Source organism: Agelaius tricolor, unplaced genomic scaffold, assembly GCF_023055355.1.
Source record: "Agelaius tricolor isolate 1412-34295 unplaced genomic scaffold, bAgeTri1.0.p SCAF_18, whole genome shotgun sequence".
NCBI classification, from domain to species: domain Eukaryota; kingdom Metazoa; phylum Chordata; class Aves; order Passeriformes; family Icteridae; genus Agelaius; species Agelaius tricolor.
Window position 1 is genome coordinate 8,845,868 of NW_027269278.1, and position 23,611 is coordinate 8,869,478.

Genomic DNA, 23,611 nt, shown 5'->3' on the forward strand with positions numbered 1-23,611 from the left:
TCTGCATTAGTCCCACCTGGAGAGGAGAGCTTTCTTCTCACCATGTAAAAAACCTCACTTTCTCAGACAAATAATTATGTAATTACACAAATAACTGTGGGACTCCATATCTCACTAATACCAGCCCATCTCACTCAGAGGGTCACATATTTCTTGCAAATTAAGGACAGCAATTAAGAAGGAAATGCTAAAAGCTACACTCCAGTGTTGCAAGATATTCTGCTACTGAAAGTTTCTTGCCTTTTTTCTCCAATATATAAACACATAATTTTAATTATTTAGAGCTCAGAGTCAATAGAGTTGGATCAGCAACAATGACAGACTGCCACTGTCAGGCAGAGGACCTAAAGGATTCACTAACACTGTAAGGAAAAAGGCACATCATGACTATCAGTTTAGAGGATATTGACAATTGTGATAGTATTAGAAAGTTAAATATTATGATAATTAGTTTTCAGCTGATTTCATCTCTGAAATCACACCAGGTTTGGTGATGGTTGCACTCCAGTGAACCCTGTTTTCATGTGTTTTTTCCTATCAGAAGATGCAGAAGAAGGAAATCTTAAGGGGAAAAATGTATCGCTGCAGAAGTGATCATTATTTTTTAACTTCTTCTATCAGCCTTAATTCCTATTAAATCCTGACCAAGGTCTCAGTGCAAGAAGCAAGTAGAGAATTGCATCTAAACCCCTTGGTGCCAGCTGCAGCCTGGCTGCAGCCGCAGGCAGAGAGCTGGGATCTGGGAGTGCAGCATCACACCCTGGCAAACGTCATCTGCTCTAAGGATCTGCTCCATGAATTTTAATTTCTAACAACCTAGCTCCCAAATAAGGTCTAGCTCTGGGCAAAATAACATCCCAGACAGCTAATGCAGAGATTGTGCCACACACTGGGCATTCAGCTGGAGCCCCCATGGTGTCATCCACACATGAAGCACAGAAACAGAGAAATGTTTAGGGAAACATCTCTGAGATCACTGAGCCCAACCATTGACCCAGCACTGCCAAACCCACCACAAGCCACGTCCCCAAGTGCCACATCTACACACCTTTTAAATCTCTCAATGAGAATGTGGGCTCCACAACTGCCCTGGGCAGCCTGTGCCAGGGCTTGACAGCCCTTTCAGTGAAGAAATTTTTCCTAATATCCAATCTAAACCATTTCATATGACAGCATGAAGACAGCAGCACTCCTTATGGCACACATTATCCCTACACAGATGGAAACCTTGGCCCCACTCTCAAGAGGACAGAATGAACTCATGGCAGGACTGCAGGGGACACTCACAGCAGGGTGGCCACATCCATGCCACCACCACCAAGAAAATTCCAATATACCAAATCTAAATTGTAAGCTAGAAAATAAATAAAGGAAAAAGGTAATATGCCCATCTCAGACTCCACTGTCATCCTCCCCATTACAGTGTACCTCCAAAGCTTTTGCTGCCAATCACACTCTTGGGTAAGTCCTACAGTCAGTTGACATCACAGGATGCACTCTCCAAACTTATCTCTACTTTTTTCCTTCAAAAGGAAAGACAAAAAACCAAAAAAAAACCCCAAAAAACAAAAGACATAAGAATGGGAGACCTGAAAGCCATTTTTATCTTAATAGCTGGCAAACACACATCCTTAGATTCCAATAAGAAGTAAAAAGACTGTGTTTACACTAACCTTAAAACCAGCAAATTCTGTTTAAGTATAAAGGGAGTGAACTCACTATCTGACAGTTGCCATTAACATTCTAGACCTGATGAACAGTTACTGTGCTCAACAGCTTCCCACATTTCTCAGCTGGCCTAGTAAAAGTTACTTCTCCCTACAAACCATGACCTTCATATTCTAGTGCCTGATAAATTTGCAGCACAGAAAACAGATTTTTATCTGACCTTAAAGAAGAAAGCTTGTGTGCTCTCTCAAGGACTGAATGAATCTTGTGAAACAAAACCCAACCCTTTTGGCTTTAGAAAACTTTGCCTGTAGCTCATGCATATGTTCCTGGGAACCTCAGACCTTCTTTTTGTCATATGGCATTGCCTGTAGGAAACAAGGGTAGTACCAGCAATTTTCCCAGTAATTAAAGAGAAATGCTAACATAGGTGGTATTTGTGCGAAATAATATTTATTTTTACTGAGGCACGTGTAGCATCAAGTAGTGAGGAGTTTGTTTCACTGAAGATCTAGACAATGCTTACTTAGCCTCATATCTCTTTACAAAGAGGCAAAATCTGAACTCACCTTTCTTACCAGAAGAAAAATAACCCAAAATACCTAAAAAGTTCATTGTATTTAAGCCAGCACAAATCCCAGTTTCAATAATTATTAGCTCATCTGATCTTATTCTTGCTCAAATACACTTCACCTACAAGTAATGCTAGAGGGTGCCTGTTGACACACTGGAGATGGGATTTTGGAAGAAAGCTAAAAGCATCTCGTTTGGGGTTGACTTTCTGCCTGTTTATTTCAACTGCAAACCCAACAGAGCAGTTCTGACCAACCACCTTTAACTCCTTAATGACCTAAAGCCCTTGGAGCCACCAAAGACATGCAGACCTCTCACCCCAGAAGTGACCAGCCAGCATGGGTCAGCACAGAGCTTGGGAGAGCTCCCAGGAACACGGCAGTGCTGGGTTAATGCCTGGATTCGATGATCCTAGAGGCTCTTTCCAGCCTTAACAATTCCATATTTCTGTGACCACATCCCCCTCCAAGCCCTTGCCAAAAGTGCAGGCTTGCAGACAAAAGCTCCATCCGCACAGCAGCCGAGGAGAATTTTAAGCCAGCAAAGGAGTGTTTGTTTGTGCTAAGAAAGAGATTTAACGTCTAAATTAAATAAGTGCACTATGCTTAGCTCCCACTGCCAGAGCTGCTGGATATTAATGGCTCTCCCGCTGGAGCTGGCTGTCCCTGGAGAGCCCTGCTCACAGCAGCCGTGTGCTGATCAGCACATCAGCAACGGGGGCACGCGCGCGCCCAGCGCTGCCCCTCCCGCTCCCACTCACCCTCCTGAAAGGAACTGCTCTGCTGTTCTGACAGAAATCCTCCCGCCCCCTGGGAATGCACTGAAAGAACGAACAACAGGTTTGGTTCAAGGAAAGTCTGAAAATTATTGCTGCGAAATCAGGAAAGTGGAATGGAAACTCCACTGGTAGGGGGCCGAGTCAAAATTAGCTCCTGGATGCAAAGGAAAATAAGCTGGATACTTCAAATTATTTTCATCATCATTCCTGTTGTTAAATGAGTACAATAAAATATGCTTCAGTTATGTAATTCCAAATACTAATTGCTGTTGCATTTGAAACTGAAAATAATCCCACAGGTTGTTCCCCAAAGAGAGAGAGCTCCATGTGCTGTGCAGAGGGGTTCAGCGAGGCCAGCAGGGCCATTCTCCCAACAAGAACAGCCTCTCACCCTCCAGTGAGCAAACAGCATCCTGAGAAATAATCACATTAGAGCTTCTGTCTGCTGGAAAGGCAGAGGGGTGAAAGGAAAGACAGAGGGCTGCAATTATTATTTCTGTTTTAGAATACTAGGGGGTGCTCAGTTAAAGAAGTGTGAACGATGATGGGATCATCGAATCAGAGGGAACACAGCCCAGATGTGATGAACAAGGCCTGATGAACATGCTTCCTTTGAGAAGGGAATTGCAATGCCCAACACACAGATCAGGCAGGACTTGTTCTGGTGGTGTTATTTATATTGGGTGAACATTAAAAGGGTGAAAGAGTCATTCTCAGCATTGTGTCACAGTCAATCAAGAAACCATTTTCAAGTTCACTCAAAACCCAATTACTTCACCAGCACCTCCACACTTCCCAGGACATGTTAGGATGATCCAGTGATAATACAAACTCTGTGACTCACCAAAAATGATCATTTAGCACTCTCTCTAATCCAGCTGACCTGTTTGGAATATACTTAAAAGTGTCATCCAAATGCAAACCTCTCCATGCAGGAAGCATTTATTATATATCCAAAAGGAAAAGAGTTGTCCCTGCTCCTTTACTGCTACCTTATTGTGAAGTCTTAGATCTAATTGGGACACCTTGTAGTACAGAGAAGTCAGGGCTTTCTGGATAATTTAACATACTGGTAAGGGCTTTGACTTAATCCATGTGCTCTGCCTTAAAGAGTTGCTCCTTACTGGTTGTGAGACCCCCAGCCCACTAGAAGTTGTTACAGTCCTCTGTCCAGCACACACACACTGCAGCCCTGGCTGGCCAGGTCATCATCATGATGGCAAAATCCAGCTTGGTTTTACAAGCATGGAGGAACCTGTACTTCTGTCCAACTTTCCTATGACTCCAGCTGCTCATTCCAAAAGCAGCATCAGGAACAGGCACACTAATCCAGCTGCCCTGAGCAGTGAGACCATGAGCCCCTCTCTGACAGACCCTCTCAGGGTCTCATCCTGTCTGCTGCTGAGGGTCACTGCCTGAAGTATTATGACAGAGTTAGGAGAATTAACTTCCTCATTTATCAGAACTTTTGTGGGTCACACAGTTATTTCATCACTGCACAGTGCTCAGATGTAGCCTGGATCCCAACTCTTGCACACCTGGAAATCCCACCAGCATCTGGGAGTGCACACACAGGCACCTCCCAGGCTGGGATACCTGCCCCAAGCACAGCCACCCTCTCTTTTCCCAAACTGGTGTTTTCCCATGAAAGTGTCTCTGGCAATGGATCAGCCCTCACTGACACTGGTGCCAACAGAGTTGGACACGTTGATAACAGCAGAGAAGCTGCACAGGGCTGCTTCCAATTTCTGGCTTCACTGATTCTATTTCCCAGGGAATAAGGGCTGCCACAATGTTGATTCTGTTAAAAGCAGCTGATGAACTTCTGTATTTAACAGGCAATAGGAGTTCAAACCTAAATATGGCTATTATATAATTTAGGGAAAACTAATAATTTTTGAAAAACAATTATGGGTAAAGAAGAAATAAAAAACAGGGTAATAAAAAAACCTAACTTCAGTAACTGAGAAAAAATGATTCTTTAAAGCATTCAGATATGAAAAGTAAAGAAAAAATATCCTGTTTTAGGCAATTCACATCATAGAATTTCAATGGGAAAAACAAAACAACTAGAGGCAGGAGCACTGCATGCCACTGTCACCTACTTTGCAGTTGCAATGAGAAAGTAAATAGAAATCTTGTAAGAAGTGACATTTTGAAAAATTTCCAAATCTGCAGATAGAAAACACAACACTTTTTTCTTGTATTTTTTTATTTTCCAAGCTAGAGCATAATTTGATGCTATTATCTGCTGGCTGTGCAAGATAAGATTTCAGCCTTTGCAACAACTATTGTGCACACAAACCCCAGAAACAGATACAATAATGACCAGACATGGTCCCCTGTGCTGAACAAATTTTAAAGCCAAAATCCAACTTATGCCTTTGGAAGGAACCAGCTTTGAAGTCTATAGGCCCAGAATCACTTTGCACATATGTTAGTTTCATCCTGGTTAAACATGTTACTGCATGAGTTTCCTGATACCTGAAATGAGTCAAATAGTTTTCCACTCAATTAGAAAAAGCATCTGGGCTGATATTCAGCCCTGATGACTGTCAGATCATTGCAGACCCTTTATCAGACAGAACTTAGAAATTCGGCAGAAAGAAGGCACATCTTAACCTGACTAAAATTGAGAGAGTAAAAAGAATGACAAAAAGACATAGCACCTATGAGGGAGAGGCAAGGATAATGATGAGGAGGAGATGAGGACAAAAATACAAGGATCACTCTCATGCTACTTCATAAACACACATTGCCCATTATGCTATATGCAAAACAACAAACCTGCCTAATATTCTTCAAAAATTCTCATCAAACACAAGCAAGCAGCATGGCATGGATAAATCACTCCTGTCTCATGACAAACAAGGAAATATTTATGGAAGGCTATTAAACTTGGATTACTGAGACCTTGGAGCAGTTGCACAGTGGCCAATCAGCTCTGTTGACTAAATACATATTTATAAATGCTTTACCTCTTTTATTTACCCAATGGCTTATTCATTCTGTTCTGGTTTTATTTGGGTCTATCAAGAACAGTAAATGTGCAGTTAGATGCATAATAAAAACTCCTTTAGAAAAGTAATTACATTACCTTATACAGAGCAGATTTTTCTTTCCCAAGCACCATGAACTGGACCATTTCACAGGCTCCTAAGTTCTTATTAAAAATATACTGACACATGCTAATTACTGAAATGAAATCTTGCTTAGAAATGCGAAGTCCAAAAGGACCATTTACACACAAAGTAGGGCCCCCCTGGAAATCACTCACTTAAGCAGAGTACATGCTCTAACAGCAGCCAGGGACAAGGCTATGGCCCCAAACTCCTGAATGATTCATTCTTCACATCCTATTAGGAAAAAATTCTTCCCTGAGAGGGCAGTGAGGTCCTGGCACAGGTTGCCCAGAGAAGCTGTGGCTGTCCCATCCCTGGAAGTGTCCAAGGCCAGCTTGAACATGTCTTGAAGTATCCTGGGATAGTGGAAGGTGTCCCTGCCCATGGCAGGGGGCTGTAATGAGATAACCTTTCAAATCCCTTCCAACCAAAACCATCCTGGGATTCTATCATTCTGCTGGGTTTGGCTAGAGCAGGATATGGTGCAAGACTGTAACAGTCCCACAGTTATGCACTGCAAGCATTGGTGCTGGCCTCAGCCACTGTCCATGTCCTCTCCAGAGCTCCCCTGCCTTAAACCATCCCTCCTAGCTGGGCTAACCCAGTGACAGTCTCAGCACCTCCATCTTCCACAGGCTGAGGCCATGACCACCTGGGAGTAAGTACCTGAACTAAGAGAGCACAAAGAGGGTTATTCCTCTCTTATTTTTAGCTCATACTTGAGCAGTGAGTTGGAGCTCCATTAATATTACCCTAATTGCTCTGCCTCACAGTTAAAGCTCAGTTCAAGAAGAAATGGCATGTTGAAACCTATTAAGTCTGAAATTGAAAATGCACCATGCTCTTACACATATTAAGTAGACTAGTAGCATGTTCAAAAATCATGACTCAAAAATCTGACTGGACCCAGAAGTGATCCTGGACTTTGGGTCTTTTGTTTGAAAGTGTGAGTTTACTCCTTTTCCTAATATCTAAGACATGCTGGATAAACTGATTTGTTTGACAGTGTTTGCATATTATATTGCCATTATCAGAAACATCTGCTGTCAGTTTTTTATTCAACCCTTACAAATGAGTTTATGTTATAGCTGGTCTGAAAACTCTGGGTCTACAGTGCATTTGCACCTTTCAATATCATGTACAAGCATCACATGTCTGCTCCATATGAGAGGGGCTTCCACATCATGCAATGCTCTCTGTGACAACAGCATTTCACCACAGTTATGTGGCTGGAGACAAAAGTAGAATTTCATAGAAAGAACAATGCACCACTGAGAACAACCAAAAAAATCAAATCCAACATGACTTCAAACCTCACTGTATTTCAACCTGGCTGCTGCTAATGATACTTAAGTCAAGAAAAGTCCATTTGCCTAAAAATATTAGGTTCTCTTATTCTTAAAGACAGGCTATCTTAGAAGACCAGTGCAAACTAATCCTGCTTTACAGCTCTGGGGCAGCTGGAGAAAAGTGCTTTGGAGAGGCTGAAGATGCAGCCAAAACAAGTTTTGTAGGACAAAGCAGCACCTTCAAAAGAGTTCCCAGTTTAGATGGAAAAAGTAGAGAAGTTTGTGAAGTCAAAGGTTGACTGAAGCCAACACCACACGCAGCTTTTTCAGCTGCCAAATCAGCAGAGTTTGTTCTGATTTCAGATGGAAAAAGAAAGATGCCTTCAGGCACATCCTGCTTCAGCATTCTGCACTGGGGATGCTTATTTATGATGTACAGCAGTATGGAATACATATATATGTTATTTTGTATCTCCCTGTAAATCCTCACAAGGTCTCATAGATTTCTGGCTCATCTCCGTCTTCTCCCTCTTCCCACAGTGGGAACTGAAGTTGTCCACTTCCTAAGTTTGTCCACAATCTGCTTGATCCAGCTGCTGCTGGGAAACAGTTTTCTGATTTCCTGCCACTCAAGAAGTTTTCACTCCAGCTCCTTCAGGTCCATCAATCTGCTGCTCTAGCAAAGCCACACTCTATTTTATTTACTTGCTAAACAGTCCTGCCCATTCTGCCATGAAGAGAATTCATTCCTCCTGCTGCCCCAGAGTACTCAACTACACAAACTGATGGATCCATTTTACAGAAACCTTAACTCTGCAAAACCACTCTGTTTCCACCAGTCAGAGATGGGCATGCAAGGGGTTTGCTATGCCTATGGCAAAGCTGGACTAAGCCACGGCTGCATTCACATTTTCAGAAGTATTCTACCTTTGTGAATAGTCATTTGTCAGCCTAATGTGACCACCAGGACCAGCCCTGTTTGGTTCAGGAGCTGCTCAGAAACTCCCTGGCTAAGCTGCAATTCTCTGCTCCTTGTCCCAGACACATGTGCAATACAAACAGCAATAGTAACACTGCCCAGGAGCATTCACATTCCTGTTTAATTTACTGCTGTGCCCAGCAATGGCTAATGTGTTGATTATTTGAGGTTCTTCCCCCTCCACAGGGTTTTACTCCCTCTTTTAATTCCTGCCATCTAAGAGCACAAAATATGCCAAGTTAAAATTAAACACCACTGCTGATAGGTGTGTGGGAGCAAACAACTTTGCCCCTTCCCAACTAGGGCTAGGCTGTTCAATAGGATGAAGTACAAAAAAAATCTGAGAAACTGTGGTTTCATAACCTTGGAAACACAGGCACTAAACATCAGATTAATATCTTGACCCAAACATCATTCCCTGAGTAACAGATTTCAAAGCATATGTTGTCAGTGAATGGCAAAGCCAGAGATAATAAAACTTTCTATGAAAAAATAAAGCAGCTGAGATGGGCTGAGACAAAAAACTTTGTTTGAAGTAAAGACTGAGTAATTGTTAAAACTAGCATAACAAACATGGAAAATATTCCAATTTGTGATTCAACGAAACAGGGATGTTTTAATGTAAAAGCTGTCCTTCAGACTTTGGAAGAATGTCCTGAAATTCAGCCAGTGTTTCTGAACACCCAGCTGTGTACAGAGCATACACATACAAATATTTACTTTCATATTATATCATCTGGATGTAACTGGGATAGCCAGGCAACCAAGATCCCGGTGGCACAGTTTCTTCTAAAGAGCAACATAGGCACAGCTACTGATTTTTGGTGGGTTTTGTCTAAGTCATAAGGAAAAAAACGCAGATTTTTTTTGGATTCCAGTAACAGAAAAAAACAACATAATGGGAAATTAATAGGTGATTTACTACAAAAGTAATTACAGCTGACCACTTTGTGCTCCTGAAGGATTTCAGGAGAGCAACTTATCATTCCTGCCAATTTTGGAGTGCCTGTCATCTTCCATGGAGAGGCAAACATTTGAAGTGGGCGAAAAGAAAGGACAAAGTAAATAGAATTTCTGAAGGGCATTACTGTTTTATAACCATGAGTCAGTTTTTTGTGTGGGACATAATAATTGATGTCAAGTGGAGAATAATGAAATATTTCTTAAGCTGTTGGCTAGATCCTCTACCATTGCTAATTGATGCAGAGATTTTTCAATAGAGCTGTAGCAACTTGAGAAAGCTCAGGGTTGTACTACATTCTATTGTTCCACATTGTGATTAGGGATCACAGTGTGACAATGGGGATTGTGTATCTGCAATAAATATATACAAACAGGACATCCACAACACAGAGCTTGGGAAAACTTGAGACAAGTGTCAATTCAAAGAAGTTTTAATTCAAAGCAGATATTTAAACTTTGTATCTTTATGGCAGTGTGATGTCATCTGTCTGAATAAATCTAGAGTTACATCTCATTTAATAAGATTATATGGTCAAAGCAGAAGCAATTTACTTGAACATTTCTTGGCTGAATGGTTTCAAAAGCATCTTTTGACACTAATTTGTTGAACGGATGATTGTGAACAACATAAAAACAAATTAAAAGTTTTAAGTGCTTGGGTTAGGTTCTCAGCTAGTAAAAAGCAAAGGTGGTCCATTAATTCAGCAGAGCTTTGCTTATTTCTATCTACTGAAGACCTGGCTCTTTATGCTTAATGTGACTATACATATGCTTGGGCACAGTTCTACTCAGCAGACAATTTGTTCTAATACTCAGCATCCTTCAGCCCCACAGTGCCAACTGAAATGGGAACATTTGTTAGCTCCAGAAGTTGCAGAATTAGTTCCTGTGTCCTTGCCATTAAAATAATTGGGGAAACCACTGGAGGCTCTGTTCTGCCAGACACGGAGAATTTGATAGACACAAATGTATGTGGCTTTTACATAGATAAGTTATATGGGTGTAATTTACAGCAACAGGTAAGTATTATGCATTCATGTACACTCATTACACAGGGAAAAGTCACCAATCTTTAAAATTAAACCCTGCCACTGTCCAGCCTAACATCTGCAGGTGCTCTCTGCAAGCTTGGTCCTCTTTCTTCCAATCTAACACACTCCCTTTAGTCTCCCAGTTTCCTGCACAGGGACTTCCCCTCAGACTATGTAGATTTTAGGAAGAAATCCTCCTCTGTGAGGGTGTGAGATGCTGGCACTTGTTTTCCAGCAATGCAGTGACTGTCCCATCCCTGGGAGTGTTCAAGGCCAGGCTGGAATGGGATGGGCTTTGAGGTTCCTCCCAACCATTCTGACACCTCATCCTTTTCACTACTCTCTTCATCCTTTCCACTCAATGCCTGCTGTGTCCACATGATCTGCACAAACTGCTGCTTTTCCCAGCTCCCTACTCCTGTTTTGCCCTTCCCCATCTGCTCTCCTGCACTATTACACTGCCCTGGACACCAACAAGGAGTGTGCAGGTTATTCCCCTTTTGGCTCCATTCCCCTTTCCTCTGCACTAAGGGCAGGAAAAAATATGAAAAAATTAATACAAAAATGAGAAAAAAGATTCAGTTAGTGAAAAAAGAGCTGCCTGTCCAAACTTGTCCTGTGATTTTAGTTCAACAGAGCAATATAGAGGGACGGTATTCAAATCCTGTGCTTGTTTATCAATGCTGAGATTTCTTGAGCTTGTATTTAGCTGGTTTTTTGGCTGGCTGGGAGTTGTTTTCAAAGCACAATGCCAAACCTGGCACCCTACCCCATATTCTGGTTACCAGTGCATGGGCATAATATGGATGATAACATAATAAAATATGACCCACCACAGTGGGTCAAATGTGTGACCAACTCAGAGGCAAATTTCAAGTGAATGTAGAAAAATATTCCTGCATCTTCTAATCAAATCTCAGATTGAGGGGCTTTTAATTAAAAAATTATTTTTAGTCAAAAAGGGCAATATTTGCACACAAGTTCGGCATCCCAGGAACAAAAGAGTTCTGCAGCCATTTCCATTCCAATTGAGAAGAAAATCAGTCTCCAAATATCACTGAGAGGTGGCTGCCAGCTGCAGTTAGGGAAGCATCTCTCCTCCATACCACAGCAATTAAAAGATCATGTAATTACTGCTGATCCCATGCCATGGAAGTCAAAGGAAAACCATTCATTGACTGTAATGGGCTTTGGAGCAGGTTCAAAATTTCTCCAGCCTATGTAATCCTGACACTTTAGAAACCAAACCCTCACAGTTTAACTACACTCATCCACAACTAAAAAAGAAAAAAGTGTTTTCATGCTCAACAACAATCAAGGCTTTGCTCCCTTTGAAAGAAAAGTGTCTGCTTTAAATCAAAGGATTCAAACACTTTGTCCCAAAATAAAGAAAAATTCTGAAAAGTCTAAACCAGGATTGCCCCTCCTTTCACCAAAAGCTCTTTTTTTAATCATCTTGGATCATCCATAAGCCTGGGATAATAAAAGTAGATACAGAGTAAGTCTGCTGAGCTCTCACATTTGTGGGTGTTTCTATGAGATATTTTTTAGTTTTTCAGCTTTTTAAGAGAAAGCCAAAATTTCTACCAAGGGAATAGAACAAGGATAAACCCCCAACTCCCAATCTCTTCCAATCATCTAATTTCCTCGGGTAAAAAACATTATCTGCAAAAATTACCATTTTTAGGGGGGAAAAGGCCTCATCAAAATCACCTCATACCAATCGCAAGACTTAGAAGAAATCCTTCTGTGTGCATAATAAACATTCTGACCCTCCTGTTATTTTCTTCCTGACATCAAATGATATCTGCTCTGTGCACATTTTAATACTGAACAGGTTTCTGAAGGAGCCTTTAGTTGAATTATTTTACAGGCACTATTGAGGAATAACTCCAGAGAGGAAGATACTTAAACATTGCTGAAAATCCCCAGGTAGCTCTGCAAATCCACAGGCTTTTGTTATCAAGAGGTATTTACCATGTTAGCATTTTCTTGACTTTTGAGGAGTTTGCAGTTCTTCAGACAGACTTCATAATCCACATATTGCCTTGCTGGGCATAAGCCAATTTATCTATACATCTTAACTCCCCAGTTTCCATCCCCTTCACTCCAGCCATGGATCTAAGAAGCTTCTAACAGAAGTCCATTACATTGAATTCACTTCTGAAAAAAATTATAGTTCTACCACTCAAAATAAAAGTTAAGTCTTATCCATCCTCTGAAAGCAGTGAGAAATCAGCCTCACTTAGCCTGGAAATTCTGTGTCTCGAGGCACTGATCTCCAAATTCAGTTATTGCTCTGCAGTAACATTCTCCAAGTACACAATCTGTAAACTCAATCCTGATTTCAAGAATTGCTATCTTTAAGCTCTCATATGTATTGGTTACTTTCACTGTGAAGAAAGTTTTGGAAGCAGAACTCATATCTGAAAAAGGACTGGAGGTACATCCACAAGACTGGACCCAGTCTCTGTGCCTATAATGAACTGCACCAAAACTACAGCCAGGGCATGACTGTAAAGTGTCCACACCCACAACACCAAGAGGTTTTCTGCATCCCAAAGCAGCCCTGACCCACCCGAGAACCCTCCTCAGTTTCAGACTGAGGGAAGTACAACAGAGCTGGGTTTCTTCACGAAGAGTGGCAGAAGTTTGATCAAACAGACACATTCACTGGACACCTAAGCCAAACAGATTTCACCTTTAGCAATAGCTGCATTTTTAATTAATTCAAGCCTCTCTGCTGCCTCAGCCTCACAGAAGAAAAACACTAAAAACAACCACAAAAAAATTATTTGCCTAAATGACATTTTACCCTTGGACCTGACCTTCTTTGCTTATGCAGTAAAACCTTGGTAGTTACAACCTCTTCCCAACATATGGGATGCCTGAAACAATTCAAGAAGCTCTGGAAGGGAACAGGGAATGCATTAATCCATTGAACAGCAGAGTGCCACCTGCTTCACATTCTACCAAGACAGATGAGGAAAGCAACTGCCTGATCCAGAAAACATCTGCTGAACAGAATCAAAATTAATGATAACCACAATGAGCTCTTTGATGGCCAATTCTCCCCCAGCTGCCAGGAGCCATCAAAGAGCCTCTCCTGGCAGAGGACAATGGTTTCTGAGGCAGCAGAGAGCCCAGGAGCTGAGCTCAGAGCACCTTTGGGTGCTGCTGTGCTGGGCAGAGCATGGAGAGCCTCATCTGCACCTTTTTCTCCCTGAAATTCTCCAGGCTTTGAGTTTAGCACAGAATGTTTGGGGTTGGAAAAGACCTTTAAAATCATCCAGTTTCAACCCCCTGCCATGCCTTCCACTGTGCCAGGGTGCTCCAAGCTCGATGTCACTACAGGACACGGAACAACAAACGCACACACTGCTGCTTGTTTATTATCTGACTTCAACATTTATAGTTTTCTAAAAGTGACAGTGGATTGGAGGGTGAAAGTGCCACCTCTCCAATGACACTGGACAAACCAACAGTCTATGAAATTTCTCTTCTTCCATAAAAGAATGCAAAACAATGAGCTATTTACAGAAAGTGTGTGAGAAAGTTACAAGAATGTAAACATCAGAAGGCTTAGAAAATATTAAAAAATCAGAACCACAGCCCAATCCAGCCTGGTCTTGAACACTTCCAGGGATGGGGCAGCCACAGCTTCTCTGGGCAGCCTGTGCCAGGCCCTCACCACCCACACAGGGAAGAATTCCTTCCTAATATCTAATCTAAATTATCTTCCTTCAGCTTAAAGCCATTTAGATGCCCTGCCAGCACCCAAACCTTGACATGCACACCAAACACCATCATGAAGTTGTGTGCTAAAATAGCAGGTTTTCATTGGAAAAAAAAATAATTCTACAATTTGCAACACTTAAGAACTGTCAGACAAGCACCAGGCACAGACTGTTGGAAAACCCACAGCAGCACAACCTTTCAAGTGTGTGAACTCATGCTTATTTTAAAAAGTTACTGCAAGATACTCAACACCAACACACACACTGAAAGAAAACCAGTTTTCCTACCTTTTCTTCTTGTAACTTCAAACCTTCTGGAGTCCTATAAGGAAAAAGAGAATTTTTTGTGGTGTTTTTTATTAAATGCAAGAATTGTTCAAAGGCAGGATGAACAACCCCCCCTAAAAACATCAATTACTGACCCAGGGAAGCATCTATAAAGCTCAATACAATAACTGAGGAGGAATTACAAGCACACATTTCAGTTTGTCCACAGATATTTAATGGATAAATATAACACCTAAAATGACTCATCACTGTGTGATAAATTACATTGCAAAGCACAACATTTGTCTTGAAAATTGATTTTTTCCCTCTATTTATGTTAAAAGAGAGCAGTTAGGAGGGTTATTATTACTACACCAAAGATTTGGGGCTGAGGAGAAACCATTAAAGATATTTTTAGCAGAGACTTCTGCAAATATCTGAATAATTTCAAAGCCACTGGACTACTCATGCTGAAAGCTGACTGCTCATTTCAATCCATGCACACCTACATAATATTTTTGCATATCATTTTTTTGTCTATAATTTTTTTTTTGCAAATCATCACAACCATCTCTAATATAGACACTTGTTTTAAAACAACAGTGTTTCTAAAGGTATTGCATTCCCAGGCAACACTATCTGCTCATACTAATGGTGAGACTTCAGAGGAATAAATATTTAATTCCACACAGTAACACTATTTATGGGTTAATTACAAATACGTCCAAATTTCCATCAGTGGAGCTATTTCTTGCAGCCAGTATTAGAACTGGTGGAATCGTGGGGACCATCTGGAGTGGCTCTGCAGTGGAGCCAGGCTGAGAGAGGCTCTGGGCACCACAGGCTGCTGTGCTGTAGATCCCCATGGGCTGACACAGAAATCCTTCTTTCTGCCTCCTGCCCCCTCCCAGAACCTTCTGGAAGGTCCCAGGGCAGGACAGAGCCACAGCTGAGGTCTCCTCCAGCCCAGGGGCCATCTCCCATCACCCATGTCCTGCCCAAGCACGGTGACAGTTCATACTGCCCTTTGTCATCCCCCGTGCAGGCAGCAGATGCTGCTGCTCCTTCCTTCCCACAACCAAAGCTGCCTTCCCCAAAACAAAGCTTCCACCACATCAGAGAAGGATCAGAACACCAGAAATTGTCTCCTTAGCACCCTTCAAGTCAGCTGAAGGGGATAATAAAAAAAAAGGGTATTTGCTTATAAAAATACTGTCATTATTCCCTGTAGGATACCACCTCAGTGATCTTCAGCAATATATAAAATGGCACTCAGGATTAATACAGACTTCAAAGCATTTATCCTCTTTATGTAGCAGAACTCTGAGCTGTGCAGGCAGTTATACTCCAGGGACCTCTCTGAGCTTTTCAAAATATTAGTTTGAGAGGTGGGGCATGGGATAAAAAAACTCAGCTACAGCTGCTATGATTAGGCCTGTGTACATGCAATATATGCAAAAGAGAAGAATACTTTTAAAGTTCCCTAGAGTCCCTCACACTAACAAGCTGTTTGAATTCTCTGCAGTTCAAAAGCTTAGAAATATTAAAACTAATTACAACTATTATATTGATCAAAAGGAAATCGACTATCAAGGCTCTATTAAACAAACATCCAAGTCTCATCTCACTTTTATAAAATGCCCTTTTGTTATTTCCACGCCTGCACAGACATCATGAAAGACAAAGGATGGTCTTCAAAGTTTCCCTTCTTTTATTCTGCTCCCCTTATAATTGTAAGCTCTGATGAATATAAACTATCCACAAAAACAGATGTAGGGTTCAGAAGAAAAGCTTGTTAGAACTACAGTGGGAGAACACAAGGTCAGGCTGCAAGGCATCACTTCTTGTTCCTGGGAAAACAGCAGCACTTGGTGTGTCCCCAAACCATCCCTTCCCCAGAGAAACCTCCAGTGACACTGAGAATGCTCAAGATTTCAGGAGGATAGACAAAAAAAAGGGTAAAACGCCTGGCAGCCACAGCAGGGCCCAAAGTACAGTACAAAAAGGCAGCAGCTCCAGGTGGGCTTCTCTTGAAGATGATACTGATCTCAGCTTAAAAAAAAAAATCACATAGAGGTTTCAAAGATTTTAATAGTGTCACCCGTAGAGAACCAAACTATTTTGATAAAAATGACACCAAAGTTCTTGAATGCATTGCCTGAGGAATACTTTCCTGCAGAAGCCATAAAGCAGATGGTTATAAATGAGACTTATTTCATGGGCACCATTTAATGACTGCAAATTCCTTTAACTAAAAATCTAATTTTATCAGAGCTTAAATCATCTGCTTTGAAGGGAAAAAACTGTTTTGGATTTTCCATTCCTTCTAAAAAGCTTCTTCATGTACCACTTTAAATAGCATTTCATTAGTGCAATACAACAGTTTTATTTGTCAAGGTTCACTTTTAGCACCTATTTCCTACTTTTTAATGCTAGTCAATTGAATACAGAATGAAAGGTCCTTCTGTTCTGTGTCTGAAGTACCTAATCACTAGGTGGAAATCAATGCAGTATGTTTGCTTCAGGATTGCCTTTCACCAGGCATGTAGCTACAGAAAAACTGCATCTCCAAAAGACCAAGCACCCCAGAGTCATCAAGTATGATAAATATTTCTACCTGGATCAGGAAGGGTGAGAATCAAAATCAAATCGAGTTCAGCAGCTGCTGTCAGACTGCTTCACTCCCCTGTAGCTGCAGTGTGTTGCACCAATGCCATTTGCCAAAATTTCTTGTACCAACACCTGTGTGAACCTGATGCCTTTTAACAACTGGTTTGCACAAAGACCTTTTCTGCTCCTAGAAAAGGATGCCAAGGCATAAGAGCCAGTTTATGTTATATCTCCTGATTAATGATGAGTCATGGGTCCATGGATGAGCAGAGCACTAATGAGAAATCAAATTTCATTCATAACAAAGACAGAGCATTGGGAACTTCATTGTGCAGAGTTAAAACACAACACCACAGAGGGAATACACAACATAAAACAGTGCTTGGCAGTCAGTGTGCCACAAACAGGTTTTCCTGTGGTTGTTAGCAATGGATGCAAGCAACAAAAGCACTTTGGGGTTGTTTTGGGTAGAACCACAGAATGGTTTGGGTTGGGAGGAACAATAAAGGCTCATCTTGTTCCAAACCCCCTGCCACAGGCAGGGACATCTTCCACTAGGTCTGTTCAGCCTGGCCTTGAACACTTCCCAGGATGAATTCAGTATTAAGAGATTTTCCCAGGGCTGTGCATTTCCCATCCCTGTTTGTTCCTGGCCTCTGATCCCAGTAGGGAATGATGCTGAGCATGGATCACCAAAGCAAATACCAAAGAGATACCTACTGCCTCAAGCACAATATTCCATCAGATAACCTTGCAATGGTTTCAGTCTCTTGCCCTTTAATACTGATTTAGATTTAGTAAAAATGCACCCCTTTTTATAACCAAAATTTTATATAGGAGACTTGGGAAAAAATAACTCCAAAATTTACAAAAAAAAAAAATCAAAAAAACCCCACAGCCAGCAGCAAAAAGAATAAAACAATTAATGCAGCAGAAGAAGAGATGCAGAAGAACAGCTAACACTCCAGATCCACAAGCTCCCTGCATGGCTGGCCTTGCCAGACCCTTTGTGGGAAGCAGGGCAGTGCAAGCAGATAAATCAAACCCAGTCCCTGCAGCTGGGCTCGTGCTGAGTCTCACAATAAATCAGGTGTTACCTCTGCACACTCCAGGTCTCCAGGGACCTGCTCTCAGGACCAGCCTAACTGCTGTACAATTTCTAAATATACAGTCCTAACTCATTTAGCAAATTAATAAAGAAGTGGCTGTTCCTATTAATAGATTACCATGCCATGGACATTTTTCCTCCCTTCAGAGCCTTCTCCTCCTTATCTCCAGGGAGGGGTCATGCAAAGAAGACAGATTTAGATCAGATATTAGGAATGAATTCCTCCCTGTGAGGGTGGGGAGGCCCTGGCACACCAGAGCAGCTGTGGCTGCCCCATCCCTGGAAGTGTGCAAGGCCAGGCTGGATGGAGCTTGGAGAAACCTGGGATGGTGGAAGGCATCTCTGCCTGTGGCAGGGGGGTAGAATTAGACAAGTTTTGACCCAAACCCAAACCATTCTATGAAATGACACTCAGTACAGGGCTGCTGGGACACTCTGCATGGGGACTGAAGCATCAGCACAGGATATGACTAATACACAGCTTGGTTTGACAATCAGCATTTTCTCCCTTTTTTTTTTCTGATCAGGCATGAGGAAAAAATCGATCACATGCTGCTGTTTGGAGAAAGCTTGCTATCAGGACAGACAGTGGCAATTTAGATTTGTACTGTCTGGTATGAACACAGAGGAACTCTGATGGCTCACATCACACAGCATCATCTGCTCATCCATACGGCAGCTAATTGAGATAATTACTGCATCTCTGATTTTACTCACTATTAGTTCTGGACTCCAGATGAAGAACCCAGGTATTGCTCCATAAATTTCCACATTGTGATGGAGAAGCCCATGGGATAGCTGCTTTTAAAAAATCCCAAATTGGTGGATATGCTCTTTCTAATCTAAAAACTGAGAATTGCCCTGCTTGGTGGTCAAAAGTACTTCAAGTAAAACTGTCTTCCTTTAAAAACTAATGCTACAACTTTTTTTTCAAATGGAGAATATGCTACATTTGGAAAAAAATATTGCTCAACATTTAGTCTTTTAAGGCTGAGTGGCTTCTGAACAGAATATCCAAGTTTAACCCTCTGTCACATCATAACCAAGTTAAGATTGCCTTGATTCATTTTTGCAACATGATTTACTCTGGTCTTATTCTCTTCTTCAGAATCATACCAGCATTTCCCCATCTCAGTATGATTTTTCACAGTTGCTCAACTGTGACATGAGAAAAACTTCCTGAAATTTGATTCCTGCAGTCAGTGAGTGGCACAGCTCAGCACAGAGCCAGGCACCACGAGCCCTCATCCCTCTGCTCCCAGAGACAGCATCCAAGCACCCAAAATCCAAGGGCATCACCATCCAATGCACCACAAACTGCCCCATGCAGCAGCAGGGGACCTGTTCTGGCTGAAAGGTGACAGCCCCCAGGAAAATGGGCAGTGCAGGGCCACCATGAGCTATCACACACTGCATCCCACCAGAAGTTTAAAAAAACAAAGGAAACAGGATTTCTGTTCTGTAAGGGATGGCAAACAAGTGGGTTCCATCTTCAGATTGTGCTTTAGATGCAGCTTGACAATCCCTGACACTCACCATTGAGCCATAACCACTCATGTAAACCAAAATTCTGCTAATTTTCTGCTGTCATTCAAGTGTACAGTACCTGCCTTGTTCCAAATGTCACATTTTCTAGTACTTCCAGTACAAGATTCAACAAGTAAGATACAACATTTATTAAGCCCTGTGAGTACACAGAAGAAAGTGGAGGGGAAGGTTGGGGATGCAGAGGAAGGACCTCAACATGCCTAATATAAATATTATCAAAATGTTCCACAGCACCTTGAGCTGCAGATGCTCTGGTAACCAGCACTCAGAGCAAAAGCTTCTCATCTCCACAGGGATAAGATTTAGGATGCTCTACAAAAAAGCAATTACTGCTTGTTAGAGATACCACATAAATGCAGGTAACAAGAAGTGAACTATCACTACATACCAAAGTGATAGAAAAATAAACTTCAGTCTTGTCTCCCTGTACTTTCATTAATGCTTGAAGCAGCAGCAGGCTATAGCACAGTATAGATTTAAATTTAAATCTGATTCTTTTCTTCCTTTCTCCAAACTGAAAATCAGGAAGAACACTCAAATGGTAGACAATACATTACTATTATTATCAGTTAAAATAAATACCAGGATATTAGATCTTCAACTGTATATAAAATTTATACACTGTGCTTGTTTTATTCCAAGCTCATCCTCTGAAATTGCATCTGTATTTGAATTAGAAGCAAAAAGCTTTTATCAAAAAAAACCCTTTGCAATTTTTTAACTTGCTTCAGAAAAAAATCCCTTCCTAGTCTGTCAGATTAGGAAACATGACTTTGCTGGGGGAAGGAGCCCAGAATCATCCCTATGAATCCCTTGCTGCCCAGAATAACCCACTGTCATCTTCAGATGCAGCAGTAAGTGATGCAACATTTAAGAATCTGAATATAATTAGAAATTTCAGCAATAATTGATCCTCTTAGACAAGCACAGTTGAGGCTTGTGAGTGGGCTCCAGAGAAAGGCTGGATTCCAGCTGGCCATGAGGGCCCTGAAGGGCTGGTCTGATCCAGCTGTTTGCTGTCCATTTATACTTGGAGATTTTGAGCAGGTTCAGGTGCCACAGAACCACAGAATGCTTTAAGTTCAAAGGGACTTTAAAGATCATTCAATTCCCACCCCCTGCCAGGGGCAGGAACACCTTCCACTAGAGCAGGTTGCACAGAGGCCCTTCCAACCTGGCCTTGAACACCTCCAGGGATGGGAACCTGTGTTCTCATTCAAGTAACAATTAATGAACAAAAACAATGGATAGCCAACAGAGCCAATACCTGCCAAATGCCAGCAAGGAAAAAGTTATGGTGCCTTGAGAAATGAGCCCATGGAGCATCACCTGTGAGCTCTGTGCAGAGGAGCCTCCCCAGGGACACAGCTCCTCTCCCCACAGGAGCGTGGGGGCTCTGCATGGGTTCCTGAGACTGCTTGAGGAGGAGGATGGGTGGCAAAAATAGCACAGCATGAAAGGCAAATTAAAGCAATTAAGTATTTCTAGAAACCACAGAATGGTTCTGTAGCCCTGAACAGACCACAGAATGCCTGCCAGCCTTTACTGTCACTGCTTAGGGGCTTGGTGACATCCAAATACTCAAAAATGCAGCACAAAACAACTCTCCATGTACCACAAAGCAGAATTATTCTCCACTTTCACACTATCAAGCTAGGACAATATTATTCAAGCTACCCACCAGCAGTGCCCCAGAAAACATAACACAGAATTTAAATTTCCAAAATGCAGCTCTGTGATGATGTGTTAGAGGAGCTCTGCTCCTGGAAGGGCTGATGAAGACCTGCAGCAGTGCTCTGCTCACTCTAGGTTGCTAGTGCTCTGCTCACTCTACATGCAATCAGCCTTGCTGAAGGCAGAGGCAAAAACTTGTCAAAAACATCACCCCAGAGCAGTGAGCTCTATATATCTGATATTTCAGCATATATTCCACTGAACAGGATTTAACCTCATGGTGGTCCAGCCCTGAGAAGCTTTGCCCAAGTCCACATGCAATGCCCAGAAGCCTCAGGAGCTTTCCAGCAACCCCTGGAACCAGCCTATGAGACATTTCACACAACACAGCAGTAGTCTTCAAAATTAATACAAACCAGGAATGTTGCAGCTTTCCAGTCAAACACTAATGCTGTCTTTTTTTTTTTTAATTAGTTTTTCTATTTTAGCTCTTTCATTGAAACTAGAATTTCATACTGCATATACATAATTATTAATTATTCTAATCAGGACTAAAAATATTCCAGAAAAGAAACCCCTTCTCAGGAACACCCCATAAACTTGAGGGGTGAAGAAAAACACAGCATTGTTATATTAGAGGGCTGGTTTCTGATCAGAAAGCCTTGTAGTCTTATTTTCTTTAATAAATTCAAAGCACAGCTGCAATAATTCTACCACATACCATGAAGAAATTGATTTTGCAATCTGAACATAAATTAAGCAATGTTTTTGATTCAGTAAACTTGTTCCTATGTAGATCAGAACAAGTATTAGTGAAGGTCAGTGACCCATACCCACGTATTTGCTTTGATGAGGTTCACAGGAATTTTCCATCAGAGCAGACTTCAAAATTATTTGACCTGCAAATTAACATTTTACTCATTTTTAAAGCAGTTTTAGTGACTTGCTAGGAGCATTTCTAGTTGTGATTTAATATTTTTAAATGCATGTTAATGGATCTATGTATTAATCAAACCATAAAATTTGGAACCTAACAAACTTCTCACAGATAAGGAGCTCCAAACTGAACAAAGGCCTGTAATGCTAGAAAAGGATTTCAGGTGATTTTTATTATTAGAAAGGTATTATGGATAAACTATTTTCTGAAAGAGAAAGTAACTGCTGTTTACTCTCAAAAGGTGATTATCTCAGTTTCACTGACCTACCTGAAAGTTATGCTCAGAGCTTTCAGATTCATTTTGGTGTTTGGTGCCACACTGTATAAACACTATTTCTTGTGGAAACAAGTTTTCTGTACAGATACTTTTTTTTTTCAAAAACCTGCTTTATAACTTACATTTCTTGAATCTATTTTTACTGCATTCTTTGTACATTCATAATTTTAATATTTACACTTGTTAAATTCTGCGCTAACCTGAGCAAATATATTTTTAGCTGAGATCCTTCCACCTCAAGCAAGATCAAGTAATTGGTACAATAACATTATGGTCTTTAGAGAAAGAGCAAATGAATTAATGTCTTTCAAGTAATATAATAATTCTATGATTTATGTTAAAGTAAATTGAGTAACGAATTTAATTCCTCAGAGCAACTTTCTTAAAAAAATCAAAACTAATGTGCATTAGTTAAGAATGAGACTTTTTTAAACTGCACAAGCATACAAAATATTTAATAATTTTTAATAAAAAAGCAAAATTGATCAGAGATTCTGCAAGAACAGGTTTAACAAAGTGCCAGTGTACTACCTGAGCCTACACAGCAGCAAAATAACAGTGGAGGTGTGGAAGGGAGCTGTTATTCACTTTCACAGAACAGAGGTTGGATACCTCAAGGACAAAATACACCTGAAACACACCTCACAGCTGTAGAACATCCAACACCACTGAAATTACTTCTAAGCCCTGCTAAGCAGCAAAAAGCACTTTTTTAATTGGCTTAAACTATAATGCCAATAACTGGGTAATTGTTGACAGCGTGTGACTGGGAGAAATGGGATCCTCCAACTACAACCAAATCCTGAGGCTCAAATAGATCCAATTGCAACATGAATCCATCAAGGGCTTATCATTAGCCTGGCACTGACTGATGTGTCTGCCAGCACATAAGTGTTCAAGGCAATGGCAGCTAAAAAATAGCCAAGTGTCCTTTTCCTGTCCTTCTGCACCATCTCTCACTTTCAGACATTTGAGCAACCATTTAGGGAACATACAGGAACTAATTAAATAGCTAAAATTGTTTCAGCATTCATTCATCATTTACAGCTC

The 23,611-nt window shown here is 41.2% G+C and overlaps 1 protein-coding gene across 6 annotated transcripts in view; it reads right to left on the bottom strand.

Moving 5' to 3' along the window:
* Positions 1-23,611, bottom strand: part of FSTL4 (follistatin like 4) — a 208,922-nt gene that overhangs the window by 179,743 nt on the left and 5,568 nt on the right. For all 6 annotated transcript variants that reach the window (XM_071443208.1, XM_071443207.1, XM_071443206.1 and 3 more), the window contains exon 3: positions 14,429-14,462. In XM_071443208.1, coding sequence (XP_071299309.1) covers positions 14,429-14,462 — 34 coding nt within the window. The remainder of the gene's footprint in view (positions 1-14,428; positions 14,463-23,611) is intronic.